The sequence below is a fragment of the Macrotis lagotis genome, chromosome X (genome assembly GCF_037893015.1).
Source record: "Macrotis lagotis isolate mMagLag1 chromosome X, bilby.v1.9.chrom.fasta, whole genome shotgun sequence".
Lineage (NCBI taxonomy): Eukaryota > Metazoa > Chordata > Mammalia > Peramelemorphia > Peramelidae > Macrotis > Macrotis lagotis.
In genome coordinates this window covers 429459824-429486229 of record NC_133666.1, presented here as the reverse complement: position 1 = coordinate 429486229, position 26406 = coordinate 429459824, and the positions used below count along the sequence as shown (strand labels likewise).

Below are 26406 nucleotides of genomic sequence, written 5' to 3'. Positions count from 1 at the left end.
GAACTTTCTTCCATTTCTTCCAGCAACATTGATTATCTTCCTAATATCTCTATGAATCTCTGCACAAAGTAATCACATGACTACCAAAAATAGGTAAATTAGAGAAATACTAAACAAATTCAATTCAGCATTTATTGAACAACATGCAAAGGCATTATGGTTGATGGCAATGGGCCTAAGTCAAAAATTTTTAAAAAAAACTGGTGTGACCCTCAAAAGCATTATTTTTCTAGAAAAAATGCATTGACTGTGTAGTTAGATGACCTGGGTTATAATCCTAACTTTGATACTTATGGACAAATTATTTCTCCAGGACTCAAAAGAAGGTTGTACTCAATAATCTCTAAATCCCTTCCTACTTTCCATATAAATTCCTATTTGTAAATTCAAGATTATTACAAAGCAGCTATGAAGATAAAACATACTAATAATGCTATTCATGATTTATTCATGGAAACAATGTAAAGACTGACAAATTGCCTTCTGTGGGGGGTCGGGGGAGAGAAGTAAGATTTAGGGGAAAAATTGTAAAACTCTAAATAAAATATTTTAAAAAAAGATTTTTTGATCTGAACTTGATAAATGAATTAATGTTATTACCTAGTCCACATCTAGATGTCTAACATGGTGTTGCCCAACCTATGCAAGCTTCTAAAGCATAGACTTTTGGTAGATAGTCTATGCTTTTAAATAATAAAAACAGTATAAGAGGCAAAGGGTCTTCCTTTCCTCTGACTTGGTAGAAGATATGCAAGAACTCTGGCACTTCTAAACTTTCCACTTTAAACAGGAAAGAAATGCAAAGTCTATCCAGACAAAATGCCAGAGTATTTTTTTAATTTACAAAGGAAAAGTGTTTTCAGACATTTGCCATCATTTTTCAAACAGAAAGGTCTTTGTTATTCTTTTGCCAATAAAATAATAATAATAATAAAATGAGATCTATATGAATTACACATGCAACTATAGAAACAGCTTCTAGGGCACAAATAGCCTCAGTCTTTTATCGCTAAAATGATAGACAAAGTTAGTCTATTTTTTAGTCATTTGTGTTTATAAAATCACTAGATAAATGTATTTTTATAATGAAACAAAAGCTAATTGTAAGGAACCACCTTCACTGAATTTAGTGTGTATGTGTACATATAAACCAAGACATTTTAAAGGCTTGCAAAATTGTTCCATGATAGCTTTAACCCTTTAACTTTCGGAATTGAAACTGGTTATTTATTCAAAGAAAGTTTGATTAAAATATTTAGTTTTATTTTGGAATCAGAATATACTATTTATACAAAGTTTCTTAACTCCTTACACTTTTGCATTGGATCAGTTGTTTACTCTTCCAGGTCTTTTTCCTTTTTGAAGCTGTCTTTGTTTCTGACAGCTATCTCATCTTTTCCCACCCACAAATGATCTCCTTGACCAAAAGCAACCAATTTTTAAAATACCATTTATAAAAGGATTGAAAAAACTCATGATGTATTGGCACTTTCCAGTCCAAAAAGAAACTCAGTTTGAGACTAGGATTAGACAGGAACAAAACAGAAAGAAAGGAGAAGCAGGAGAAGAAGAAAAGCTTGTTTTTGTACCATTGAGTTTTAGATTTCTTCAAATCACCATCTTGAGCAAAAAAAAAAAGAGAAATTGCATAGATTCTTATTTATTGGTTGTATTTGGTTATCCATTTTGGCATTCAAGACAAACACTTTTGCTCATCTGTAATTGTTAGAGAAGCACATAATGAGTCATTTAAATGGAGAACATGTGTTTCAGTCTGACAAGACCAGAAAAAAATGTATCTGCTACCACACATGCAGCACTATCCAATGGATTAATCCATATTTGGAAGATGGATTCCAGTTCCCAGTGTATCCCCCCCTTATCTGGCATCTTTCAATTCATACTTGATGAGAGGTTCTGGGGAAGGGTTGTTTATGTTGTTTATTTTAATTTGCTGTGTTTGGGGTATTTTAAAAGACTTAGTAGCACTAGGTAGCATCAAGACTAGCCAGGAGAGTTAAATTGGCCTTGGAACCTGACAAACCTTGACTCTGTCAATACAAGTTAACTTGGTGGTCACATCTCAGTCCTCCATGAATATTTTCCATATTACATGAACTGCCAGATCCAGTCAAAGAATAGACAAATAATTTCTCACAGGATGTGTAGAAATGGAGTAGTGGAGGTGATTCTGATCAGCAATGGAATGTCTTGCTAGAATTCTGTGGAAAAGATTGCCTGCCAACACACTAGTTGGCTCAAGATATTGCTAGTCTTTCACATCAATGAGCATACAATTCCTATATCATTTAGTAATAAATAACAGTAGACTTAACCTTTTAATCAGAAGACACTTGACTTTCAAGACTCTTCAGCAGATGGTCTAGAACTAATTTGATAGAAAGTAGCAGTCTTGTAGAAAAGTGGCAGGCTGCATAGGGGAAAACAGGCATCAAATAGAAGCTCTTAAGCATAGATATTTTTGAAAAATGAATATTTATTTTTCTCTCTAAGCTATTCTATTTTTTAATGCTTCTCCAGTTTGGAGTCATTGAAAAGCAGATATTAATATTTAACAAAGAAACTAGTCTTAGGGGAGAGTTGGAATAATCTTTTGTTATGTCTACTTTTTATATAATGACAAGACTATATTTTCAATAACAATAAACTAATAAGTTATTAGAAAATGCCTTAACTTAAGAAGCTTAAGTTCTTTTCAATCTCTCATTTTAATTTATAAAAATCACATAAGCATCCTAAAGTTTTGCCCCCAAATAATAGTGTCAGTAAAGTTGTAAAATTCTTCTCAAACTCTTCTCTTTTTATTTCCTCCATTATCATTTTTCTCCTGACTTTCCTTTATCTCTTATCTAGAAAATTGCCATAGCCACTTAGTATTTTTTATTTTTATTTATTTATTTTTGGGAGATTACATTTGGAATTATAATTTATCTCCCTCCCTCCCAATCCCACATTAGAGAAGGTCAGCATTTGATTATAATTATATATATGGAACCATACAATGCATACTTTCACATATTAGTTCTTTCTCTGGAGATGGATAGCATTTTTCTTCCCCAGTCCTGCATAATTAGCGAGAATGATCTTATTATTCAGAGTAATTTAGTTATTCACAGTTACTCTTTGAAAAATATTACTGCTACTGTTTATAACATTCTCTTGGTTCTGCTCATTTCACTCTTTGTTTTTGTAATGTAAATCTTTGCGTGGTTTTTCTAAAACCAATCAGCTCACCATTTCTTATAGCAGAACAATGTTCTATCACAATCTTATTTTATTATTATTTTTTTGTCAAATAGTCATAGTTGTGTACAACTCTTTGTGGGCCCATTTGGGATTTTCTTGGCAGAGATACAAGAGTGACTTGCCATTTCCTTCTCTAGTTCATTTTACAAATGAGGAGCCTGAGGCTAACAGGATTAAGTGACTTGTCCATGTAATAAGTATCCAGATTTGAACTCAGAAAGATGAGTCTTCCTGACTTCCGGCTCAGCTCTCTATCCACTGTGCCACCTAGATGCTTATCATATACTCATCCAACCATAGCCCCAATCAATGGACATCCCCTCAATTTCCAATTCTCTGCCACCACAAAAAAAAAGCTATTATAAATCTATTAGAAGATAAAGATTGTCTTTCTTTTTCCCCCTGATAACCTTGGGAAACTGATAGTGGTATTTCTGGGTCAAAGGATATATACAGTTTTATAATTCTTTGAGCATAATTCTAAATTACTCTCTATAATGATTGGATCAACCATTTTAGAAAACGATTTAGAACTATGCCCAAAGGGCAATCATTTTGTGCATACTCTTTGACTAAGCAATTCCACTACCAAGTCTGTATCCCAAAGATTTCTAAAACAGGAGGGGGAGGATGGGGGGGAAGGATCTATTTGTACAAAATATTTATAGCAGTTATTTTTGAGGTAGTAAAGAACTGGAAACTGTGCTGATCCCCATCAATTGAAGAGTGACTGAACAAGCTGTTATATATGAATATGATGGAATATATTGTGCCAGAAGAAATTATGATCAGGATGGTTTCTGAAAAACCTGAAAAGACTTACATGAACTGGATCAAAGTGAAGCAAGAAGAATCAGAAGAATACCATATATAGTAACAACAACATTGCACAATGATCAGCCATAAATAACTTTGCTAATCTCATCAATATGATAATTCAGGACATTTCCAACAATGAAAAATGCTATCCATATATGAGAAAGAACTGTTGAAGTTTGTTTGAAGATCAAAGCATACTATTTTCACTTTATTTTAATTTTTTCTTTTTATAATATGACTAATATAAAAAATTATTTTATATGATTGCATATATAAAATCTAAATCAAATTGATACCTATCTTAAGGAAGAGGAAGGGAGGGAAAGAGGTAATTTGGAACTCGAAAAAAAATTTTAAGTAAATGCTAAAAATTGGCTTTACATGTAATTGGAAAAAAATTTAAATGGATCAGTTAATGATTTTAAGGAGAGAGGAGGGAAGGAAAGGAAGGAAAGAATTTAAAACTCAAAATTTTATTAAGTGAATTAATAATTTTTACACATAATTAGAAAAAATAAAATATTTTTTAAATGTAAAGATATTATTCTATACCTAGCTTCTGCCAGATTGCTTTCTCATTTTCCCAGCAATTTTTTTTACCAAATAGTGAGGTTTTATCCCAAAAGCTTATATCTTTGCATTTTTCAAACACAAGGTATACTCATTTACTAATAGTCATAGCCTCTTTAGAAGGCTTTCTGCCACCAGTTTTTTCTCCTACTCAATCCACCCCATACTACCATCAGATGTAGCTTAAAGCAGGATTCCATTAATATTAGTTATCTATTCACACTCCTCTGATAGTAGAAAACTCAAACTCTAAAGTGGACTATCCCCACCCCATCTTCTAGTAATACCCATACTGAACCAGAACCTCATTCTCTGAACATGAATTATACTTACTGCTCCTGCAGTTTGCTCATTTTAATCTCTTTGCCTGGAATCTCCTGCCCTGGCATTTCAACCAGGTGAAATCCAACCCATCCCTCAAGGCCCTAAAATAATTGTCAGAGCCTCTACTAAAGCTTCCCCAGATCTGGCTGGGGGACATCAAAGGAATTTGGGGATTATTTAACCTGAAGAAGAAAGAGTTTATAAAAATTTTAATTACACAACTGGAGGAAACATTTACAGTTAAGTAAAACTGCTATCTGGAGTTTTGAGGTAATTTTTACTGTTATTATTCAATCATTTTGGTTATGCCCAACACTTCATGACCCCATTTGGGGTTTTCTTGACAAAGAAACTAGAATAGTTTGTCATTTCCTTTTCCTACTCATTTTATAGATAGGGAAACTGAAACAAACAGAATTAAGTGACTTGGCTGGAGTGAGCTAGTAAGTGTCTGAGGCCATATTTGAACTCAGGTCTACCTGATTCTAGGTTTAGTACTCTATTCACTGAGCCATCCAATGGTCCTTAAGGTAGTTTACAATGTGTGAAACGATGCCCTTATAGAGAAAAAAAAGGCTGCTGGCACCATCAAAACTCTATCATCAGCAAATGAGAGTATTATTCGCCTATTAAAAAGGACAAACATTCATCATCATCATCATCAGTAACTTCCCAAAAAAGTTGAATATAAAGGATTTTCTTGCAAGCAGTTCTTCCAATTGTTTTAGATGAAATATTGTAAAGAAATAGCTCTGTAAACAGTAGACATTCATAAGTGACAAAAGTCACTTATCACAAACCAAAATGGACTTTGCCAACTGGAATCAATGGAGTAGCACTTATAATTCATTGGATAACACAGACCCATCCAAAAAGTTATTTGGAGTGTAATCAGAATCCAAACCTGGCTATTAGTCATTCCTCAAAACTTTCCCATGATCTACAACCCTAATAATAACTACATTGCTAACCATAACATTGATCTAAGAGGACAGTACTGAGATATGTTACTGAGGCCTCAAGGAATCTCCCAAATGATGGTTTGGAGTATGTTGGAACAACATTAGAAGGTTTATTAAGGGGGCTGTTAGGTGGCACAATGGAGTCAGAAGGATCTGAATTAAAATCCAACCTCAGAACTTGACACATACTAGCTGTATGACCTTGAACAAGTCACTTAATCTTGTTGTCCCACAAAAAAGGTATACTGAATAGTGAATAAAGTTGCCCTATGCCCCTCTAGAGCCTCAAAGACTCTACCTTGAACTTATTCTAATCATTTCATAATGATTTCTGCTTCATAATTTAAAGCTGAATCTATTAAGATGAAAGTCAGAATAAAAATACATGGGTTCACAAGAAAAAGATAAGGGAGGCAGAGTTAGACTAAAATTTATCTGAAAAAGATTTTGATTTATTAGTGGAATGAGAGTTCCGTATGGTATGGTATGATGTGGCACTAAAAAAAAAACAAAACTAATAAAATCCTGGTCTACATAAAAAGGAAGGTATAAGTGTAAGAAAGTATAAGAAACTAAGAGTCATTTTGTATTTTGTCACAATGAAACCACATTTCAGACCTGGCAACCACATTTAAAAGGAACATTATGTTGAATAACCAGAGTAGAGCAACTACCATGGTGAAAGGTATTGAGGATTGACCAAAAGAACTATTGATGTGTGACCTGTTGATGCTATCACTATTAGTCACACTTAGATTTATGAGGTTGTATTCCAAGCTGTCTCTTCCTCCTCCTTCACACTATAAGGCCAATCAGTTACCAAGTATTGTTGATTCTGCTGCTGCAAGTGCTCTCATATCACCCCCTTCGTTTCATTCCAAATCCAACATCCTTATGTCAGATCCTCAACTCTTCTTGCCTGTACTGCTATAATGAGGTCCTTAACAATTTCCCTAGCTCTAATATTTCTGGTATTCAACATCTTTTATGACACTGCCCAATTTTCCTCTTATACCACTCTCATCACATAATTCCTCTTCTAAAGCAAACAAAAAAAAATTTCCCTGTCTGGAAAACTCCCTGCTTAAAACTGGGTCTGGAGTTAGGAAGACTTTAATTCAAATCTAGTTTCAAACCTTTCTAATTATGTGACCCTGGGCAAGTCACTTAACCTCAGTCTTCCTCCATTTCTTCAACGACAATAGGAAAAATATGAGATACTTATAAAGTACTTAATTTGCACATAACAGGTTCCTTCCCTTCCCCCTCCTCTTTACCATTCCCACATGGAGGTGCTCTTGAAATTTCTCAGAGAATTATTTACAGTCCTTCCCTTTGCCATTTGTCTTATGTGTATGTCATAAATATTTAGAGTCTGCCAATAGTTTTCAAACTCCTTTAGGGTAGGCATTGTGTTATATTCTTTGATCTAGATCAGAACCTAGCAAAGTGTTGGGAATATAGTAAATAGTCAAAAAAATGACTTTTGGTTAAAAATCAAGATTTCTTACATTGCCTTCCTCTACTTAGACCAGCAACTCTGTGTCAAACTGAAATGCAGCCGTCAACAGATTCCATGTAATTTTCCCTTATGCAATAATGCTAGAGAAGAGCAGTTGAAGCCCATTTTATAGACCCATGGATAACAACAACATCAATATCTTGAAATATCAAGCATAATGACACACATATAATAATAATATGCTTTTATCAGTTTGCTCTTACAAAGCCAAGAAAGACACAAAAAGTAAAAGAATATCCTCTAAAACCATGGGCTCAGTTTGCTTTCAAATAAAAACTCCAGTCAAAATTTGTCAGGATATACTCTGTCCCTTATAAGAAGTCATAATCACTGCAGAGAATTAGAAGGGAAAACTAAGACAAAGTTGGAAATCCACAAAAGTACAAAAGAACCAATCAACAAAATCTTTATAGAGTATCAGATTTTCAAGTTTAAAAGATGAGTTACTTGCTTTTGCTCAATAAGGAGACCTATGAACATTTTGAAGTCAATAATTCACAATTCAGAAATAACTTGGGCATTAGGGAGAAGAACTTCCATTAATAATACCTTCTTCTGGGCCCGTGAATTCTTCTGTGAAGTGACATTGCTCTGTGACAGAAGTGGGAAGGAATCTTTGGAGGAAGCCAAAGAAATGGACTCACTAAATGAATTACAGTCAGAAAAATGAGGGCAACAGTCAAGGTTCTTCTCCTTTCTGAAACAAACCACGAGTGCCAATTATAAGATGTGCTTTTAATGTTTTAACTTCTTTTTCTCCTTTGGACTCTATTCAATAGGTCAGCTACAAACATTGCTTTGTGAGGATTTAACCAAAAATTCTTACACACATAGTTATCATTTATCAAGCACCACATTTTGCTAGGGAACAGAATGTCTTGTCATTTTCCTACTAAAAATCTCTTTCCTTCTGTCTGTGTGATTTAGGTCAACCTCAGTGTTTGGCACATGTTTTCTATTGTTTGCTTTAAAAACTCTTCACTTGAGTCATTCTAAGATTTTTCATAGTACTGAGTTAGCTTTAACATCTAACTTGCTAAAAAGTTGTTAACCACCATAATGAGTTCCTCCCAAGACCACCGTTTTTAGGGCAAGGTTCAGTCAATTATGCTTCTTTTCCTTTCCATTTCTGTTTCTTATTTGATGGACTTTGCTGTCAGGGCCCCACTTTCTAAACAATACTATAATGATTAATACAAAGTCTGACCTGGAAAGAAATGAAACAATTCAGTTCTCTCCCTTCTTAGGAGATGTCAGGGACTTACTGGGCATGTGAAATATTTCACCACTCTCAGACTTGGTTGAAGTATCGATTAGTTTTCTGGATCTGCTTTTTTAATACATTGTGATTCTCTGAGTAAAGAAGGTGGGTAATTTATTTGGAAATAAAAGTAATACAGAAGAAAAATTATCAATATTTTTTAAAACAAACCAAGAAAAGTTATATAAAATGTAGTATTGTTCTTTGTTTCATTGCTCAGTTCCAGTCAACAAATGTTTATTAATGACTTGCTATATGTAAAATACAATAATTTTCTCTAGATGTATAAAAATTCTTCTAAATGGAAAGGTCTTTGACCTTAATGGTCAGAGCCACTGAAATCTAATTAGACAGGTATAAAAATAAATAAAAATGATACATGGTAGGATATGAAAGGAACCAAAAAGAGAACCAGATAAAATATTCTGAGAAAATTTGAAGAAAAAAAAGGATTTATGAAAGAAGTAGTATTTAGGCTGAGTAATGAAGGAAGATAAGGTTTCAAGAAACAAAGTAAAGAAGGAGAATACAGAATTGGACATTAGAATGTCAGATCTGAGCACAGCAAGGTGGTTAGCCTGGCTGGGAGGAACATATAATCAGTGTAGGAAAATGGATTTCTATCAGATTACAAATGGCAATTGAATGGAAAAGGAGGTTTACCCCACAGGCATGGCGAACCACCAAAACTTGAATGGAGGAGTGAAATGGTCTGACCTCTCCTATAGGAATATCAATTTGTAGTTATGAAGAAACAGGTAATAAAGAAAGAATTAATGTAGTAGAGGACAAATTATGAAGCTATCCTAATAGTCCAAGTGAGAGGTTATGAGGATTTTAACTAGGGCAATTGTGGTCTGAGAAGAGAGAAGATAATAGATGTGAGAATTGTTGAGGAGGTAGAATTGATAAGACATTACAATATATTTGTTATGGGGGCAAGAGACAGTGGAACTAGTAGACATTTACTAACTATGTGATCTTGAGCAAATTACTTAATTTTTCTTAGCCTTAGGATGAACTAGAATGTTTCTAAGATCTCTTCTGATACTTAATCTAAGCTCATATGATCCAAGACAGTAAAGCTGGTACAGAAAGATGGTAGAGCACTGGACAGAAACTAAAGTTAAAAGGAGAGGTGGGTTTAAGGAGAAATATAGTAGATTGTTTTAGACATATTGAGTTTGAAAACCAGTTCGAGGTAAATGGAAAATATTCTAGTAATCTTTTTAAAGTATATTTTTTCTCCAAATGAAAAACTATATTTCCCACAGTATTTTCCTCTAAATTCCAAAGTTTATTTAAATTATTCTATTTTCATTATGTCAAGAATATCCATGATTTAAAAGATCCATGATTTTCTTGGTGTAGGTAAATCCTTCACTTGCACAAATTACCAGCCTTTGGTTTACTAGGAAGTCTTAGAAAAACCATCAACCTTCAGAAAACCTCAATATAGCTAGGCTGAGCCTCAAAAAATAAACAGTATATATCAGACAATGCTAAGTGCTAGAAACATGGAATTATGATAGATGGTATTCACCAAGATAAAACCCAAATTTGGTCAGAAGCAAAAGAGAACTGATATTCTGGTAGAATGGTAACAGAAACCAATATCACACAAAGCAGAAAGGCAGAAGAGAAACAAAAGCTTTAAAGGATAACAAAGCAAAGCATAGGATTTGTTTGCAGAGATGAGATATAGTCATGGAGGTAGGCAGCAGGGAGGGGGTCAGTAGAGAGGAAGAAGATAAAGAGAAAAGGAATGCAATTCTACAACCATTTAATTAAGCATCTACCATAAGTAATGTGGTTTGCTAAGTGCTGGAAACTGCTAAAAAATCATGAAAACAGTTTGATTTACAAATAAAAAAGATAAACTCTATGCTGGAAAAAAAATTAGAGAATCAAGTCACACCTAATTTGAAGAATTTCAATACCATGATTTTAGAGGAATGTCATCTTTAATTGACTGTGGTTAAATTGTTGCCTGGGAAATGATTAGTATGTTTTGTCTTTTTAACTGTTTCAGACAATAGATTTGCAATTTTATACTCTTCAGAACTTCAAATAATCCTGCATCATGTAACAGGGTAGTAGTTCAACTGTTCTTAATCATGTCTTTGTTCCTGAGGAAGCACAGAAATTTTTTTCTGCACACTTAAAGCTCTGATATTGACATACATAGTTAGAAGAGACTTGACTAGAGAGAGCATTTACTGCTTGTTGAGAAAAACATTACTGTCACTTTGAAAGATACATATTTCTCATTATTGTACATTGAAATGAGATGTATATTATTTAGCTAAATAATCTGAGACCAGGATAGTCAGAACACTAACATCACTGTATACTGATAAGATTATTTTAAAGGGTACTATGTAAACCCTTTGAATGGCTGATCTGGTACACTAAAAAAGGTGAAAACATAAATTAAAGGAATGTGAATAGTGTGGCTCCTGTCCAGGACAGGATAAAAAAAGAAAGACTTTGTTCATTCTTGTTGGGGAACCAGTTTGCCTTTGCCCCTTTTTCCATAATAGCAGCCCAGATTTTTGAAACCTAGAAAGAAAGGTTCTGTATACTGAAAATTGAAAACCTTTACAACATAATCTCTCCTATGTTGTTTTTGGAAGATTATACTAATTTAAAACAAAAGGGAAAAAAACATTCTGACATAACAGCACTTTTCTACATTTGAAAATAGAATGCAGGATTTTTAAAGCTTTCAGTGGTGAAATCTTTGTTTTCATTAGAACTACCCTATAAAGAAATTGAGTTCAAAATTCCAGGTTTCCCCTCAGACTATTAAGTGTACAGATAGTGAGGTGCCATTGGTTTTTCATACACTGGTCTTACATTGATTCAATGATTAATGTATTTTTTAAGAAAAAAATGGCTCCTAAATAAATTACCTACTAATTAATATAAGCTAATCCATAACAGGCCATTGTACAAATCAATAAATAACTCCAAATTTTTTTAAGTTTTTGCTCAGTCACATCTAGTTAAAGTCCTATAAAAAAACAGGTAGGAAAATCTGTGATACTAATAATAATCAATTTCACTGTCATCTGGCACAGTGGATAGAATGTTGGCCCTGGAATCAAAAAGACTTATGTTCAAATTTGATCTCAGAAACTTGCTCCGTAAGCTTGGGCAAGTAACTTAACCTCATTTTGCCTCATTTTCTTCAAATGTAAAATAAGGATGATGATACCACCTACCTGACAGGCTTATTGTGAGTACATCTAAAGCACTTGGTACAGTGGTAGGCATCATATAAATTGTGTATTCTTTTCCCTTCACACAATGAACCAGATGTATGAACATTCAAATGGCTAATATAGCACCATTTCCAAGGTTGTGCCTGGTAAATATAATGAAGTCTCATTGGTAAACACTGGCATTGCCCACTTGTCTCTTGCAGATGTCTGTACTCAAGAGTTTTTCTCAAGTCTTTGAGTGACTCCAAGAAACTGCAGTCAATTGAACAGCACTGAGAGACTAGTTGCTAGATGTCTTGGCAGAAAAAGTCTGCAACCAAAGGAAAAACAACTGGGAAGATAATTAGAGTTCTTGGCAGAGTACTTTGAAGTGGAAAGTATGTTTGTACTCTTTTGTTTTTTCCTTTCTAATGCAAATAAGTATATCATTTTCCAGTGGTTTTAATTCAGTCAAGATTTTAACTATAGTTTTCCAGGTACAGCCTCATTATATAAGTATTACAAGTTTATTTACATATTGCATTAATAATTTTCCATAAAAGTTTTAATTATGATTATTACTGTGGTTATTAAATATTCTAGAATTTAAATTCTCATACAAAATGTAAAGGATAATACTTAAATAACACCAACCATTCAATTAACATATTCTATGTAGGCAATAAATATAATGGCCAATTCTTGATGATAATTGACAACTTGTCTTAGAAAAAAATTCTCATTTCAAAATCTTTTTGTTAATATAATCCCCATTTCTAAATCTAGAATTCTGCAAGGTATTTATTTTTATGTAGCAATCTGATGATCATAATATTACAGCCTTAAGTGATAAGAATCTTAATAATCTTCAAGACTGTCAAATTCCAATAACAAGGTACTTATCAGCACCACCTATTTTGTTAGATCTAAGTTAGAATTGGTCTTCTGTACAGTCTTCCCTAGATATGCACATCTAACATCACATAAAAGAACCTAAATACTAGGGTTCACTATTTATGTATTTGCAGCTCTGAATTGGGAAAGATAGATGATCTTAATTTTACAACTTATTTTCCCAAAGGGTTTGAGGCAGTTGAAAATCATCCAACCTGGTTTGTACGAAAAACAATGCCTGAATCTCTGAATAATTTTCTGGTAGGTAGAAAGAAACCTTTGGGTTTTTTTTTCTTTCAAAAGTTAGAGGAACCAAAAATGGGGAATTCTCTTCTGGACAGAATTCTCACAAATAGGGTAGAACTAGTTCCTGTGGCAGAATTGAAGGAAATCTTGAAGAGGCCACTTCATCCTAGAGGATGTGAATGGGGAAAAGGAAAACTGGACATAGTCTGACAAGCATTCTCCATTTGAAGACCCTAGTTTTTTAAGCAGTCAGAAGAAAGCTAGAGAGGACACTGTGAACTAAAATTCTTTGGGTAAAGATGGGATAAGAAACTCGTAAGAAACTTGTAAAGACACAAAGGAAAACAATTCTAATGAGAAGGGAAAACAGGAGGTATCTAAAGAAATCAGTATATGCGGATACAGAGGTAAATCACCAACAAAATTAGATTTTTAAAAGATATGTATAGAAGATGTAAGCAGCGGGTAGCAAAAAAATGAATATGAAATCATAGCATACTCCTGTTTTTTAAAAAAAACTATCTCAGAAGAGCTTAAACCCAGAATTAGCTGAAAATTACCAGAAAAGCTATAAAAGGGGGAAAAAATCAAACAGCAAGTATTTATTATCTACTATGTATCTGGCACAGTGGTTATGAAGAGAAAAATGAAACAGTCTCTATTATAAAATTTATAAGTGTGTATATGTGTATGTGTATATGGAGGGGGGAGGGAATGAGAGAGAAGAGAAGAGGGGGGGAGAGAGAAAGAAACAGAGACAGACACAAAGAGACATAAAGACACAAAAAGAAACAGAGAGACAAAGAGCCAGAGAGACACAGAGAGACACAAAGACATAAAGACACAGAGACACAAAGAGACACAAAGAGAGACAGAGAGAACCAGTCACTGAACACAGCACACAACACTCCAGATACGGTAACTCTCTCCACCTATTCCTATCTCTCTACACACTAATCATTAATGAACTTTCAGTTCAGTAAAAATCACAGATCTTTTTCAGATAAACTACTAATTATGCTCCCCCCATCTACTTTTGAAGTTGATTTTTTTAAACATTTTGTTCACAGATGGCTGTGCACAGAAGGCAGCCACCTCTGAGACTGAGATGCAAAAGAGTATGGATCAGTTCTCTTCTTGCTTGTGCTAATTTTAACCTGACAATTAATATCAAGAAAACACAGGTTCTCCACTAACCAGGATTTTACTTTCATGGTACAGTGGAACCATGGAACCATCAATTAGAGCAAACAGAGAAATTTTGAATGCCATGGATAAGTGCATTTACTTTGGCAGTACTTCCGAGGGATGTTGTGTAGAGCTAGCTTAATGTTTGGGAGCTTCCAAAGGAAAAGGTGGGAGGGAAAACATATTGGGCTGCCTACCAAACTGAAGCACTACAGAGCCATTATGCTTATCTTGTGAAACCTGAACAGTTTACCAGCACCATGCCAGGAAACTGAATTGACTTAGGAAAATTCTGAAGATCACCTGGCAAGATAAGATACCAGACGCTGATGTCTTTTCTCAAGCTGAACTGCCAAGAATTCGAACTCTACTGCAGAGAGTACAACTCTGATGGTCTGGTCATGTTGTTCCAATCCCAAATGTAAGTTTGCCTAAATGACTATGTTATGTAGAACTCACACAATGCAAATGCTCATATAGAGGTAAGAAACAGCAATATAAGAATACTCCCAGGGTCTCTCTGAAGTACTTTAGAATCAATTGTAAGCCACAGGACCTCCTAGCATGTCGTGCCCCACATCAAAGAAAGTGCTGTGCTCCATGAGCAAAATAGAATTGCAGTAGCTCAAAAGAAATTTAGACCAACAAAAAAATAAACAAGAAGGAAATTAAGAAGGTGAATGAAATCTTAGAAAACTTAAAATATGATAGGACTGGAGAAAACTTAATGGGGTCAGAAAAGAATATACCTTTTTCTCAGCAGTACATGAGACCTTCACCAAAACTGACCATGTACTAGGGCACAAAAACCTTAAAATCAAATTCAGAAAGGCAGAAATAATAAATACACACTTCTCAGATCATGATACAATAAAAATTACATGTAATAAAGGGTCAGGGAAAAATAAACCAAGAACTAATTGGAAATTAAATAATTTTATCTTAAATAATGGATGGATCAAACAATGAATAATAGAAATAATCAATAATTATATTCAAGAAAATGATAATAATGAGACATCATACCAAAATTAATAGGATGCATCCAAGGCAGTTTTGAGGGGAAACTTTATATCTCTAAATGCCTATATGAATAAATAAAGAAAGATGAGATCAATGAATTGAGTATGCAAGTAAAAAAGATAGGAAAAAGAGAAAATTAAACATCCCCAATTAAATACCAAACTAGAAATTCTGAAAATCAAGGATGAGATTAATAAAATAGAAAGCAAAAATATCATTGTTCTCATAAATAAATTTAAGAGTTGGTTGTATGAACAAGCCAATAAAATAGACAAACCTCTGGTTAATCTGATTTTAAAAAGAGAGAGACAAGATAACCAAATATCCAATATCAAAAATGAAAAGGGTAAACTAACCACCAATGAGGAGGAAATTAAAGAGATAATTCAGAGCTACTTTGCCAAACTGTATGCCAATAAATTGGACAACTTGAGTGAAATGGATGAATATTCACAAAATTACAAACTGCCCAGATTAACAGAAGAGAAAATAAATTATTTAAATAACCCCATTTCAGAAAAAGAAATCTAAAAAACCATCAATAAACTCCCTAAGAAAAAAAGTCTCCAGGTCCAGATGGATTTACAAGTGAATTCTACCAAACATTTAAGGAACAATTAATCCCTATTCTAGATAAATTATTTTTAAAAATAAGAGAGGAAGGAGTTCTACCAAACTCCTTCTATGACATCAACATGGTGCTGATACCTAAACCAGGAAGAACCAAAACAGACAAAGAAAATTATAGACCAATCTCCCTAATGAATATTGATACAAAAATCTTAAATAAAATTTTAGCAATAAGACTGCAGGAAGTTATTACTAGGTTAATATACCAAGATCAGATTGGATTTGTACCAGGTAGGCAGGGATAGTTCAACATTAGGAAAACATTCAACATAATTAAACATATCAACAGTAAAACCAACAGAAACATATCATTATCTCAATAGATGCTGAAAAAGCCTTTGATAAAATACAATATCCATTCCCATTAAAAACACTACAAAGTATAGGAATAAATGGAGTTTTCCTTATAATAATAAATAGTATCTATCTAAAACCAATATCAAATATTATATTTTATGGGAATAAACTTGGGGCATTTCCAATAAATTCAGGGGTGAAAGAAGGATGACCACTATCACCATTACTATTTAGAATAGTATTAGATATGCTAGCAATAGCAATGAGAAGAAAAAGAAATTGAAGGAATCAGAATAGGTAATGAGGAAGAAAAACTTTAACTCTTTGTAGATGATATGATGGTATATCTAGAGAACCAGAGAAAATCATCTAAAAAACTCCTCAAAACAATTAACAAATTCAGCAAAGGAGCAGGATATAAAATAAACCCACATAAATCAAAAGTATTTCTATATATGAACAACAAAGTCCAAGAACAAGAGATACAAAGAGAAATTCCATTTAAAATAACTGTAGACAATATTAAATACTTGGGAATCTACCTCCCAAGACAAACCCAGAAATTGTACCAACACAATTATAAAGCTCTCTTCACCCAACTAAAGTCAGTTCTAAATAACTGGGAAAATGTCACATGCTCATGGTTAGGTCAAGCTAATATAATAAAAATGACAATTCTACCCAAATCAAATTATTTGTTCAGTGCCATACCAATCAAACTACCAAATAACTACTTTACTGAGCTAGAAAAAATAGTGACAAAATTCATCTGGAGTAACAAAAGGGCAAGAATAGCAAGGGAACTGATGAAAAAAACATGTAAAGGAAGGTAGTCTACCTCTACCAAATCTAAAACTATACTATAAAGCAGCAGTCATTAAAGCTTCCTGGTACTGGTTAAGAAATAGAGAAATGGATCAGTGATGCTGAGTGAATGGAGTAGAACTAAGAAAACAATTTACACATCAACATTATGAGATGAACAGTCTTCATGGAAGCAACCCCTCTTGGCAGTCTAGAGACCTAGGACAACTGTATTTGACAGATTATGGACTATATTATCCCCAACCAGAGGAAGAAATACAAAACAAAACACACAGAAAAAAAAACTTACCAAATCTGATGAACACTTTATAAAATTGTCTCTAATGTATCTCTCTCCCTTAATCCTAATTCCTCATGCCAAAAATTACTAATTTGTAAATATATTTAACAAAATATGTAGGTAAATTGCTAACCTGACTATTCCCAACTGAGGGGAGGAGGGTGGGAAAGGAGGATGGAGGGAAACTTTGTAACTTGGAAATATGCATATACAAATGGATGAAAATAAATAAATTTTTAAAAAAAGAAATTTAGAGAAAATTTAGAGAAAGCTCCACTCCAAATGTGTATATTTTATTCAATCTGTGGTAGAATCTTCAGAGTTCACATGCCCTTGGCTCCAAAACAGTGATGTCATGTTGGTCCTCTTCAAGCATAAAGGCTTGATTTTTTTTTAACTCATGATTCTTTTTAACTCAAATGTAAAACTGTATCTATCATCATCAAATTTCATCCTATATTGAACCAACTAAAGTTCCTGTTACCACATTGTACAAATACAGAAGTTTTGAATACTGTGGATAAGTTCACTCACTTTGGCAGAATATTTTCCAGGAAGATATACATTGATAATGAGGTTGACACATGCGCTGCCATAACTAGCTCAGTATTAGGGAGACTCCAAAAGAAAATGTGGGGGAGAAGTATTAGACTGTCTACCAAACTGAAGGTCTATAGAGCTGTTGTGCTGACCTTATTGTGGTATACCTGTGAAACCTGGACAGTCTACCAGCACTAGGGAAATGAATTGCTTTAATTTACATTCCATTTAAATTGTCTTAGGAAAATTCTGAAGATCAGCTGGCAAGATAAGATGTCAGACACTGAGGTCCTTTCTTGAGGAAAACTGCCTCACATTCAGACATTGCTATAGAGAGAACAACTCCAATAGACTGGTCAGGTTGATGAATGACAAACATGTACTTGCCAAGAAGACTATTTTATGGAGAACTCACAGAGGGCAAGTGCTCACATGGTGGTCAGAAAAAATGATATAAGGACACTCTCAAGGTCTCTCATAAGAACTTTGTAATTGATTGTACAGCACAGAAGACACATAGGACTGTGCATCATCTTCATCAGAGAGGGTGCTGAGTTCTACAAGCAAGACAAGATGGAAGTAGCTCAAAGGAAATGTGAGAGTCACAAGTTAAAGAACCCACTCCAGGTGTTCACATGGACTATCTGTGTCCCATTTGGATAGAGCATTCCAAAGTTTGTATTGGTTTCATTTTGGTCTTCTTCAGTAACAAAGGACAAAAACAAACCAACAAAGGATAACAATAAAATAGAAGATATCCAGGAGAATAACCATAATAGTGAAGAAATTATAATCTATGGCATAGAGAAATCACTTTGCATATTTTTATAGTTACAGCTGTTGCTGCCCCTTCCTTTCCCATCACATGGAAAGTAAGTTTCATGAGAGCAAAAACTGTTTCACTTTTGAATCTGTATCCCTGTTGCCTAACCCCATATCTAACCCAAAGGAGGTGCTTTCTCAGAATTTTCTGAATGAATACAGAGCTTTGTAATAAAAAATAGTGGTGTTTAACCTGAAGAAGAACAGAGCGAAGTGAGTTGGGTAGCCATCTTCAATGTATAGACAAGGCTATTATATGGAAAAGGGAGTGCACATGGTTTGCTTATCTCTCGAGGACATTACTAGGAGGAAGAGATGGAATCTGTTGAGAGAAACAGAGGTAGGCTTTTTCTAAAAGTTCCAAAACTGTTACAGTGGCTGCCTCAGCAAAAGCAATGTATGATCTAGTATGTGTAAACACAAGGAAACTACAGCAACAGTTTGGGAAACAAGTCCATTTGATAACAAGAGATTTCTTCTATTCTTTCTCTATTTTTGGAAAATTGTCAAGGGAAAACTTCCTATTAATTAGAACCTATGCAAAAAGAAAACAGAGATGCCTCAGGAAGGAATGGGCTCCTTCCTCATCAGAAAACTTGAAATAAAGGCCATTAGGAATCACTTGTCAAACATAGTTACTGTGTAGGGATACACGAATTAGATGGATTCGAAAATCCCTTCAAAGAAAATGCAATGATTCATTGATTCCCTTTCTGAGCTGAGAGGAGAAAAGACACAATTTCACCAGGTCCTTGGCATGGTTGCTCTATTCTAGTCCTTCTTCCATGGATGTACTCAAGTCTATCAATTTCTTTCTTGACATCTCCCTGTCTACAATCCCTCTCTTCTGCTAGTTCCACCTATCTCTCTCAAACACGCAACACACACACACACACACACACATACACAAGCCTTCTCTAGCCTTCTTTCTGCTAAGATTTAGAATTAGAAGAATCTTGGAGATCATCTAGATAAAATTTTTCATTTTACAGAAAATTAAATGTCATAATAAATCCCCTACCTATCTCATACCTCTCTCCAAATTAAATCTTTCAAGATTTTTGATAGCAAGTCTTATATCTTCTGGCTTATAAGTTTAGGAGTTTATAGAATGTCTTCATTATTATCTCCTTTTTTACATTTGGTAATATAAAAGTTCAAGCAACGTTAAACACAAGGATTTCAAAATTACTTTTTGTTAAAAGTTTAAAACATGCATGTCTTATTTAAAAATATCATACCCAGGGGCAGCTAGGTGGCGTGGTAGGTAGAGCACTGGCCCTGGAGTCAGGAGGACCTGAGTTCAAATGCAGCCTCAGACACGTAATGATTGCCTAGCTGTGTGACCTTGGGCAAGTCACTTAACCCTATTGCTTTAAATAAATAAAATTTAAAAATAAAAGAATACCACACCTAGAAGTAGAAGCCAATTTTGAATTTTATCTGATTGTCCTAGGTAGCACTAGCCTTGGTGTCAAGAGGACAGGAGTTCAAATCCAACCTCATACACTTGACTGTTACTAGCTGTGTGACCTTGGGCATGTCACTTAACCCTGATGGTCTCACATCCAGGGCCATCTCCAGTTGACCTGATTCATATCTTGCCATTGGACCCAGATAAAGGATGGCTTTGGAGAAGAAAGTAAGACTGGTGACTTAGCACAGCACCCCCTCACTCCAATCCAATTAATTTGCTTGTCATAGCATCATCTCCATGATGACATGATCTTCTTTGAAAATAAAGGAAAAAAAATAAATTGTCCAATAAAATATTAGTAGAGCTCATGATAGTTATATAGTCTTTTTCTAAACTCAAAATAATCAAGTTAAAAATTGAAAAGAATTAAGAATGTCACAGTAATATCAATAGCCATGCAAGGCAGTATAACTTGATTCCTAGAAATTGGATTGAATCCAGGGTAATTTTCTTTCATTAAGCCCAACATCTTCCCTAGCAGTTAATTTGTTTCTTTTGAATGGTATCATGCACCAAATTCAATACTAACTTAGAATTTAAAAAAGGTTCAAAACTAAATTTTTATTTTAAAGCCTACATATTAAATATTAAGCTATCTAAATAAAAGTACATGCTCTTTATTAGTAGAGGAAGGTGAAGACAAATTAGGGAAATAAATTTCAGCAGAGAAATTTCAAGGGGGAAGGAAAGAATGGATTTACAGGCATGATTGCCATATAAAAAACATAAAGCATTAATCAAACTTACTTTTTTAAAAATACCAGTAAATGAGATCAATTTAAAGTGGTGGGAAGTAATATTTTGCCCTTAAAGCTTCTTGAGCAGATGACCATGAAGGCAATGATTTAGTTAAGTTTCATGGTGATTTTTATACAATGAAAAGATAAGGAGACCACAGTTAGGAGGTTGGTACTGTAATTCCAGTGAGAGGCAATATGACCAATGGCAATACCACCTCCTCTACCTCCCAAAGAGAGGAGTCAGAGATAATTTTAAATTTCTGAAATGAGCAATTAGAAGAACTAGTGGTATTAATGACAGAAATGGGAAAGTTATGAAGTAAAGGGAGACAGGGGGAGGAAAGGAAGGCAATTTAGCAATCAAAAAGAGATTTTTAGCTTTTAGCACAAAATCATAGAATATTAGAGACAGAAGGAATGTTAGTGTTTGAAGTGATGGTAGGACAAGAGGCTGTAGCTCAGCCTTTGCACATCATAATAGCTGTATAAAGACAGGGGATGGGGGGCAGCTAGGTGGTATAGTGAATAGAGCACTGGCCCTGGACTCAGAAGTACCTGAGTTCAAATCCAACTAATTACCTAGTTGTGCAACCTTGGGCAAGTCACTTAACCCCATTGCCTTAAATCAATTTTTTTTAATTTTTACAAAAAAAGACTCAAGGGTTGCTAGATATGTGAAATCCCACAGTAGACATGAATATTTATAGATAAATATAGTAAGTATGCTTATTGAGGGTGGATTCTCCCATCTTTGCTATTGAGTTGCTTTGTTCTTTAAGGACATCAGTGGCCATATCTTTTATAATATGCTCTGAATTCTCCAAAGACATATATATATATATGATGAGAGAGAGAGTTAGGTATTAAAGATATTTGCTGATCTATTAGCACATATCACACTCAGAAGAGACGGTTTATACTTTAAGTTGGAGGAAATGAATAGTATCTAAGCAGATCAAGAAAGTGCTTAGAGCCACAGATAAGAAAATTGAGGTTAAGAACAGAGAAAGTTAGTAAGAAATAGTTGAGACAGGAAATGACTGCATAGAGGGCTGGGTTAGGCTCCTTCCCATACCCTAGCTGTAGATCATTTTACAGCAACAATTTTGGGAGGGGAGTGGGGAGTAATTGACCTAGGATTTCACTGGTGAAGGAAAAGCTAAATTACAGAGAAGGAAAGAAAAAGAAAAAGAGGCAAGTACAGTGAAGAAGTTTTCTAACCATGATCATCAGCAACTGTTATGTAATTCATTATATTTGACAGTTGCCTAAAATTCTCAAATGGACCAGAACCAAATTTAAATGTAATTTGAAAACCTTTAGCAAAATAAATAAAAGTATGACATTAATTTGTGATTTTTCTAAAAGCAATGTGTGGCCCTCAGAGATTTCTTTCTAATTAAGTTTGACACAATGCTTTAGGGGGTATATTGGGAAAACTGAATTCCATTCAACAAACAGGCAGTAAAGCCCCTACAATATGCAATGCCAGAAATTTTTTTTAAGAACCGCTCTGTGGACAATGAAGAAATTTAGATTAAAAATCCAATGAACAGTTTGGGTTATTCAAGCTAATGTTGCTGAACCCAGATGCTCTCCTAACATAAATAATGGTGTTGAGAGGGGGACTGTCAACAAATTTTAAGACTTTCAGCAAGACAACGTTGTCAAATAGTAAAATACCAAAACCGTTATTCTCCTGCACTAGCCATCTCATTAGCAACCGTCAGATCCTCAAGAAAATTATATTTCTCTAACTTTAAATTTTAAATTGAATACAATGCAGTCATTGATTATATGCTTTAATATTGCATGTATATTTTTTTACATTCCAGTGACTATGCCAGAAGCAATATTTTATTTGCAATCCTAGCCTAACAAGTTCTTTTTGACAGTTTGCTCTAAAGCATATCTCTTAGTCTTTCCAAAGAGCACACAAAACTTGTGGTAACAATTCTGAAATGAAAACATGCAAAAACTAGCTACTTAGTAAAGTGAGCTTTTATCTTGCCAGATAAATGATTTCAGTTGGGCTGATGCTTTTATTCCCATCTTTCCTGGAAGCTATCCAAACCTGGTTTTGATGTGATCACTGAAGGATCACATCCATCAAAGTCTTCTTTCTCCTCCTAATTACTTGGAAACAATTCCTGATAAAGAAAAAACCAATTTAAGGACTTGAAGCAAATCCTATTATGCAAATAGTCATGGATAGGTAGTATTATTTAATGTTTATAGGTTACACCATGTTGTATAAATGCACACCTCTGTGTAATTTAAAAAGCTTAGTTGGAACAGGTTTTGTGCTGGAAGGTTATGAATAAAGAAGGCCAAAAGTAAATAGGCTTGCACAGGAACCAGAAGTCAGACCTAGCATTCACATGTGAGATTATGGGCTTTGGAGAACTCTGAAGGCTTAAGAAGTAAAGCAACACAGAGCTTTCTGCCTCTAACAGATTAACAGGGATTCTAAGAGCAAGCAGGTGAACTAACAGGAGTATAGAGGGAAAGGAATTAGGGAAGACCAAATGGATAAAGTGAAAGTAGAGTAAAGCAAAAGGAAAGAAGGGTATCAGGGAAAACAGAATCATAAAGTTCTTTGTCATGAAGAAGCAAAAATTTGAAGAATAATATTATATTAATAATATATTTTTCTTTGGGTCTTTAATTTATTATACCTCACGTATCTGCCATACATTTTTCACTTCCCACCCAATCTCCCCCTCAAAAGCATAGTATAGTTAGCTATCTAATTTGAAAGATCATTTTTTATTTCTTTATCAAAGACCATTTACCATACTAATTGAAATCTACTTTGACCAATTTGAAATGCATTTTTCTGAGAACTAATTCTGAAAGTATCTTTACTTAAGTTTGATGCTAATTCTTGTGTTTTTTATTCATGAAATTCATCCCTGGATACAAGAGAATTACTTATCCTTGGTTTACTTAAATCATTTCATTATGTCTGAGGCCTGGGGTATGATTAGAGCAGTGCTCAGCTGTTAGGACAATTCTCAAAAGCATAGCTCTGGACCTGAGATTGTGTGTGGTTTAGAATACCTAAGTGATTTAGGCTTAAAATGAGATTCTCATTTGCCTGTGTTAGAGTTATTTGCATATAATACTGATATCTTCCATTTATATTGGGCCAAACACAGCTATCGAGATGAGGGGAAAAGAGAGTCTTTAAAAAGATCTAAAATACATATATGAAATCAAAAGTAAAAGGAATCGCATGTATTTTTTTTATTTAAAACAATGTTCATCCTTTGTAACCAAAGAGGACCATCTCATCATAGCATGAAGATATGCTTCACACAATTATGTTTATTATAGTGAAGGAAATGGTGTGCAAAGATATCCTTCTCATTTGCCCTTACTAAAATCAACAGACATGAAGAATGGTGATATCCAAAGGGGTGATTACCTGGACGAGCACTCATTTATTCCAACACTGTCTTCTCCACCCAACTAGAATAAGTCTCTGCATTAATATTATTGTCTCACTATCTGGTAAGAGACAAATTAAGTTTTCAACATAACAAGACCTAGTCTTCCAATTCAGAGACACAATGTTAATTAATATTATTATATTAATATGAATATTACAAGATCTTGGGGTGGCTAGGTGGCACAGTGGATAAAGCACCAGCCCTGGAATCAGGAGTACCTGGGTTCAAATCCAGTCTCAGACACTTAATAATTACCTAGCTGTGTGGCCTTGGGCAAGCCACTTAACCTCATTTGCCTTGCAAAAAAAAAACTAAAAAAATTTTTACAAGATCTTAATAAATACCATCTAAAGATATTAACAGGGGACTTCCGGCCAAGATGGTGGAGAGAAGACAGGCACAGTTCTAGAGTCTCCTGATCTCTTCCCCATCTATCACATGAAACAAACGTCTTAGAGGAAGTCCGACTCATGGAACCCAGAGAGAAAAGCCAGAAGAAAGAACATCTACCACAGGATTCGTCTCCCGCTGCAGCTTTGGTAGAATTCGGGCGGGTCAGAATCACACCCAGAACAGCTAGAGTAAGAGCTGAATTGGAACCGGGAGTCTGAGGGCCAGAGAGTGGGAACTGCTGGATCAGCGGTGGGGCTAGACGAAAGGGGCTTGGGTCCACGGGGAAGCAGAGGCACTGGTGTTGGTGCTATCCCCCTGGAGCTTGGGGAAGGGGCTGCAGGGAGAGGTCTGGTGCAGGAGAGCTGCAGACACCATCACTGGGCTCCTTCAGTATGAGAAACTCTGAGCCCATGCCACCATTGCACTGACACCTCCTCCAAAACAAACAATTACAAACTACTTCTGCCTCAGGCCCAGGTGTATGAGCCTAAGAACCAGCCCAGCTGAGGAATGACCTCAGGCCAGGGTAAAGCCCACCATTGATTGAAGGCAAAAGAATTCAATAGTTCCAACTCCTCCCTTCAGGCAAAGGGAGAAGGCCTCTCAACCCAGGTCACAGACACTCCAGAGAGGGCAACCAGCACCTCCTACTGGCCAGCCAGAGAAAGTGCACTCAGTAAAGCCTTTAGTGATCCCAAGCCCAGGTGAATCAGCCCCACCCAACTCAAGGTCTTAGCATAATGAAGAAGGGTCAGCAGAAAGGTGTATCCATAGACAAATTCCTGGAAGGGAAAGACCCCAACTCAGAGAGACCTGGAACCTCTGAGGAAAATACAATCTGGTCTCCAACACAGAAAGACTTCCTCAAAGAAATAAGGAAGGAGCTTAAAAATTTGGGAGAGACACCTAAGACCTTGCAACAAGAAAACAAAACCTTAGAAAGTACAATTGGACAAACACAAAAGGAGAATAAATCTCTGAGATCATCAATTGGACAATTTCAAAACGAGAATAATTCTCTCAGATCCTCAAATCAGCAAATGCAAAAAGAAATTAATTCTCTCAAAACCTCAATTGGTCAAATGGAAAGCTCTTTCAAAAGTAGAACTGATCAATTGGAAAAGGAGTTGCAAAAGGTTAATGAAGAAAACTCCTCCCTCCAAAAAAGAATGTAGTCTACAGAAACTAATGACACCACCAGACAGCAAGAGTCAGTTAAACAAAATCAAAAAATAGAAAAAATAGAAGCAAATGTAAAATACCTCATCAACAAAACCACTGACCTTGAGAACAGATCGAGGAGGGGCAAGCTGAAAATTATAGGACTTCCTGAAAACATTGAAGAGAAAAAAAGCCTGGACTTAATATTACAGGATCTAGTGACGGAAAAACTGCCCTGATATCATGGAATTGGAGGGCAAAGTAGTTACTGAAAGAGTACATCCATCCCTACCAGAAAAAGATCCTAAAATGAAAACACCAAGGAATGTTGTGGCCAAACTGCAGGACTATCAGATAAAAGAGAAAATCCTGCAAGCAGCCAGAAAGAAACAATTTAAATATCAAGGAGCCACAGTAAGGATCATGCAGGACCTGGCTGCATCAACATTAAGGGATCGAAGGGCCTGGAACGAGATATTTTGAAGAGCACGGGAGCTTGGAATG

At 34.9% G+C, this 26406-nt stretch overlaps 1 protein-coding gene across 5 annotated transcripts in view; it reads right to left on the bottom strand.

The window, feature by feature from the left end:
• PXDNL (peroxidasin like) overlaps positions 1–26406 on the bottom strand; it is a 586539-nt gene that overhangs the window by 522409 nt on the left and 37724 nt on the right. The window contains exon 1 of one of the 5 annotated variants that reach the window (XM_074206823.1): positions 8014–15268. The exons of the other annotated variants lie outside the window; for them this stretch is intronic. Coding sequence (XP_074062924.1) covers positions 8014–8051 — 38 coding nt within the window. The 5' untranslated portion in view covers positions 8052–15268. Of the gene's footprint in view, positions 1–8013; positions 15269–26406 lie in introns of those variants that run through there. 5 annotated transcript variants of the gene reach the window in all.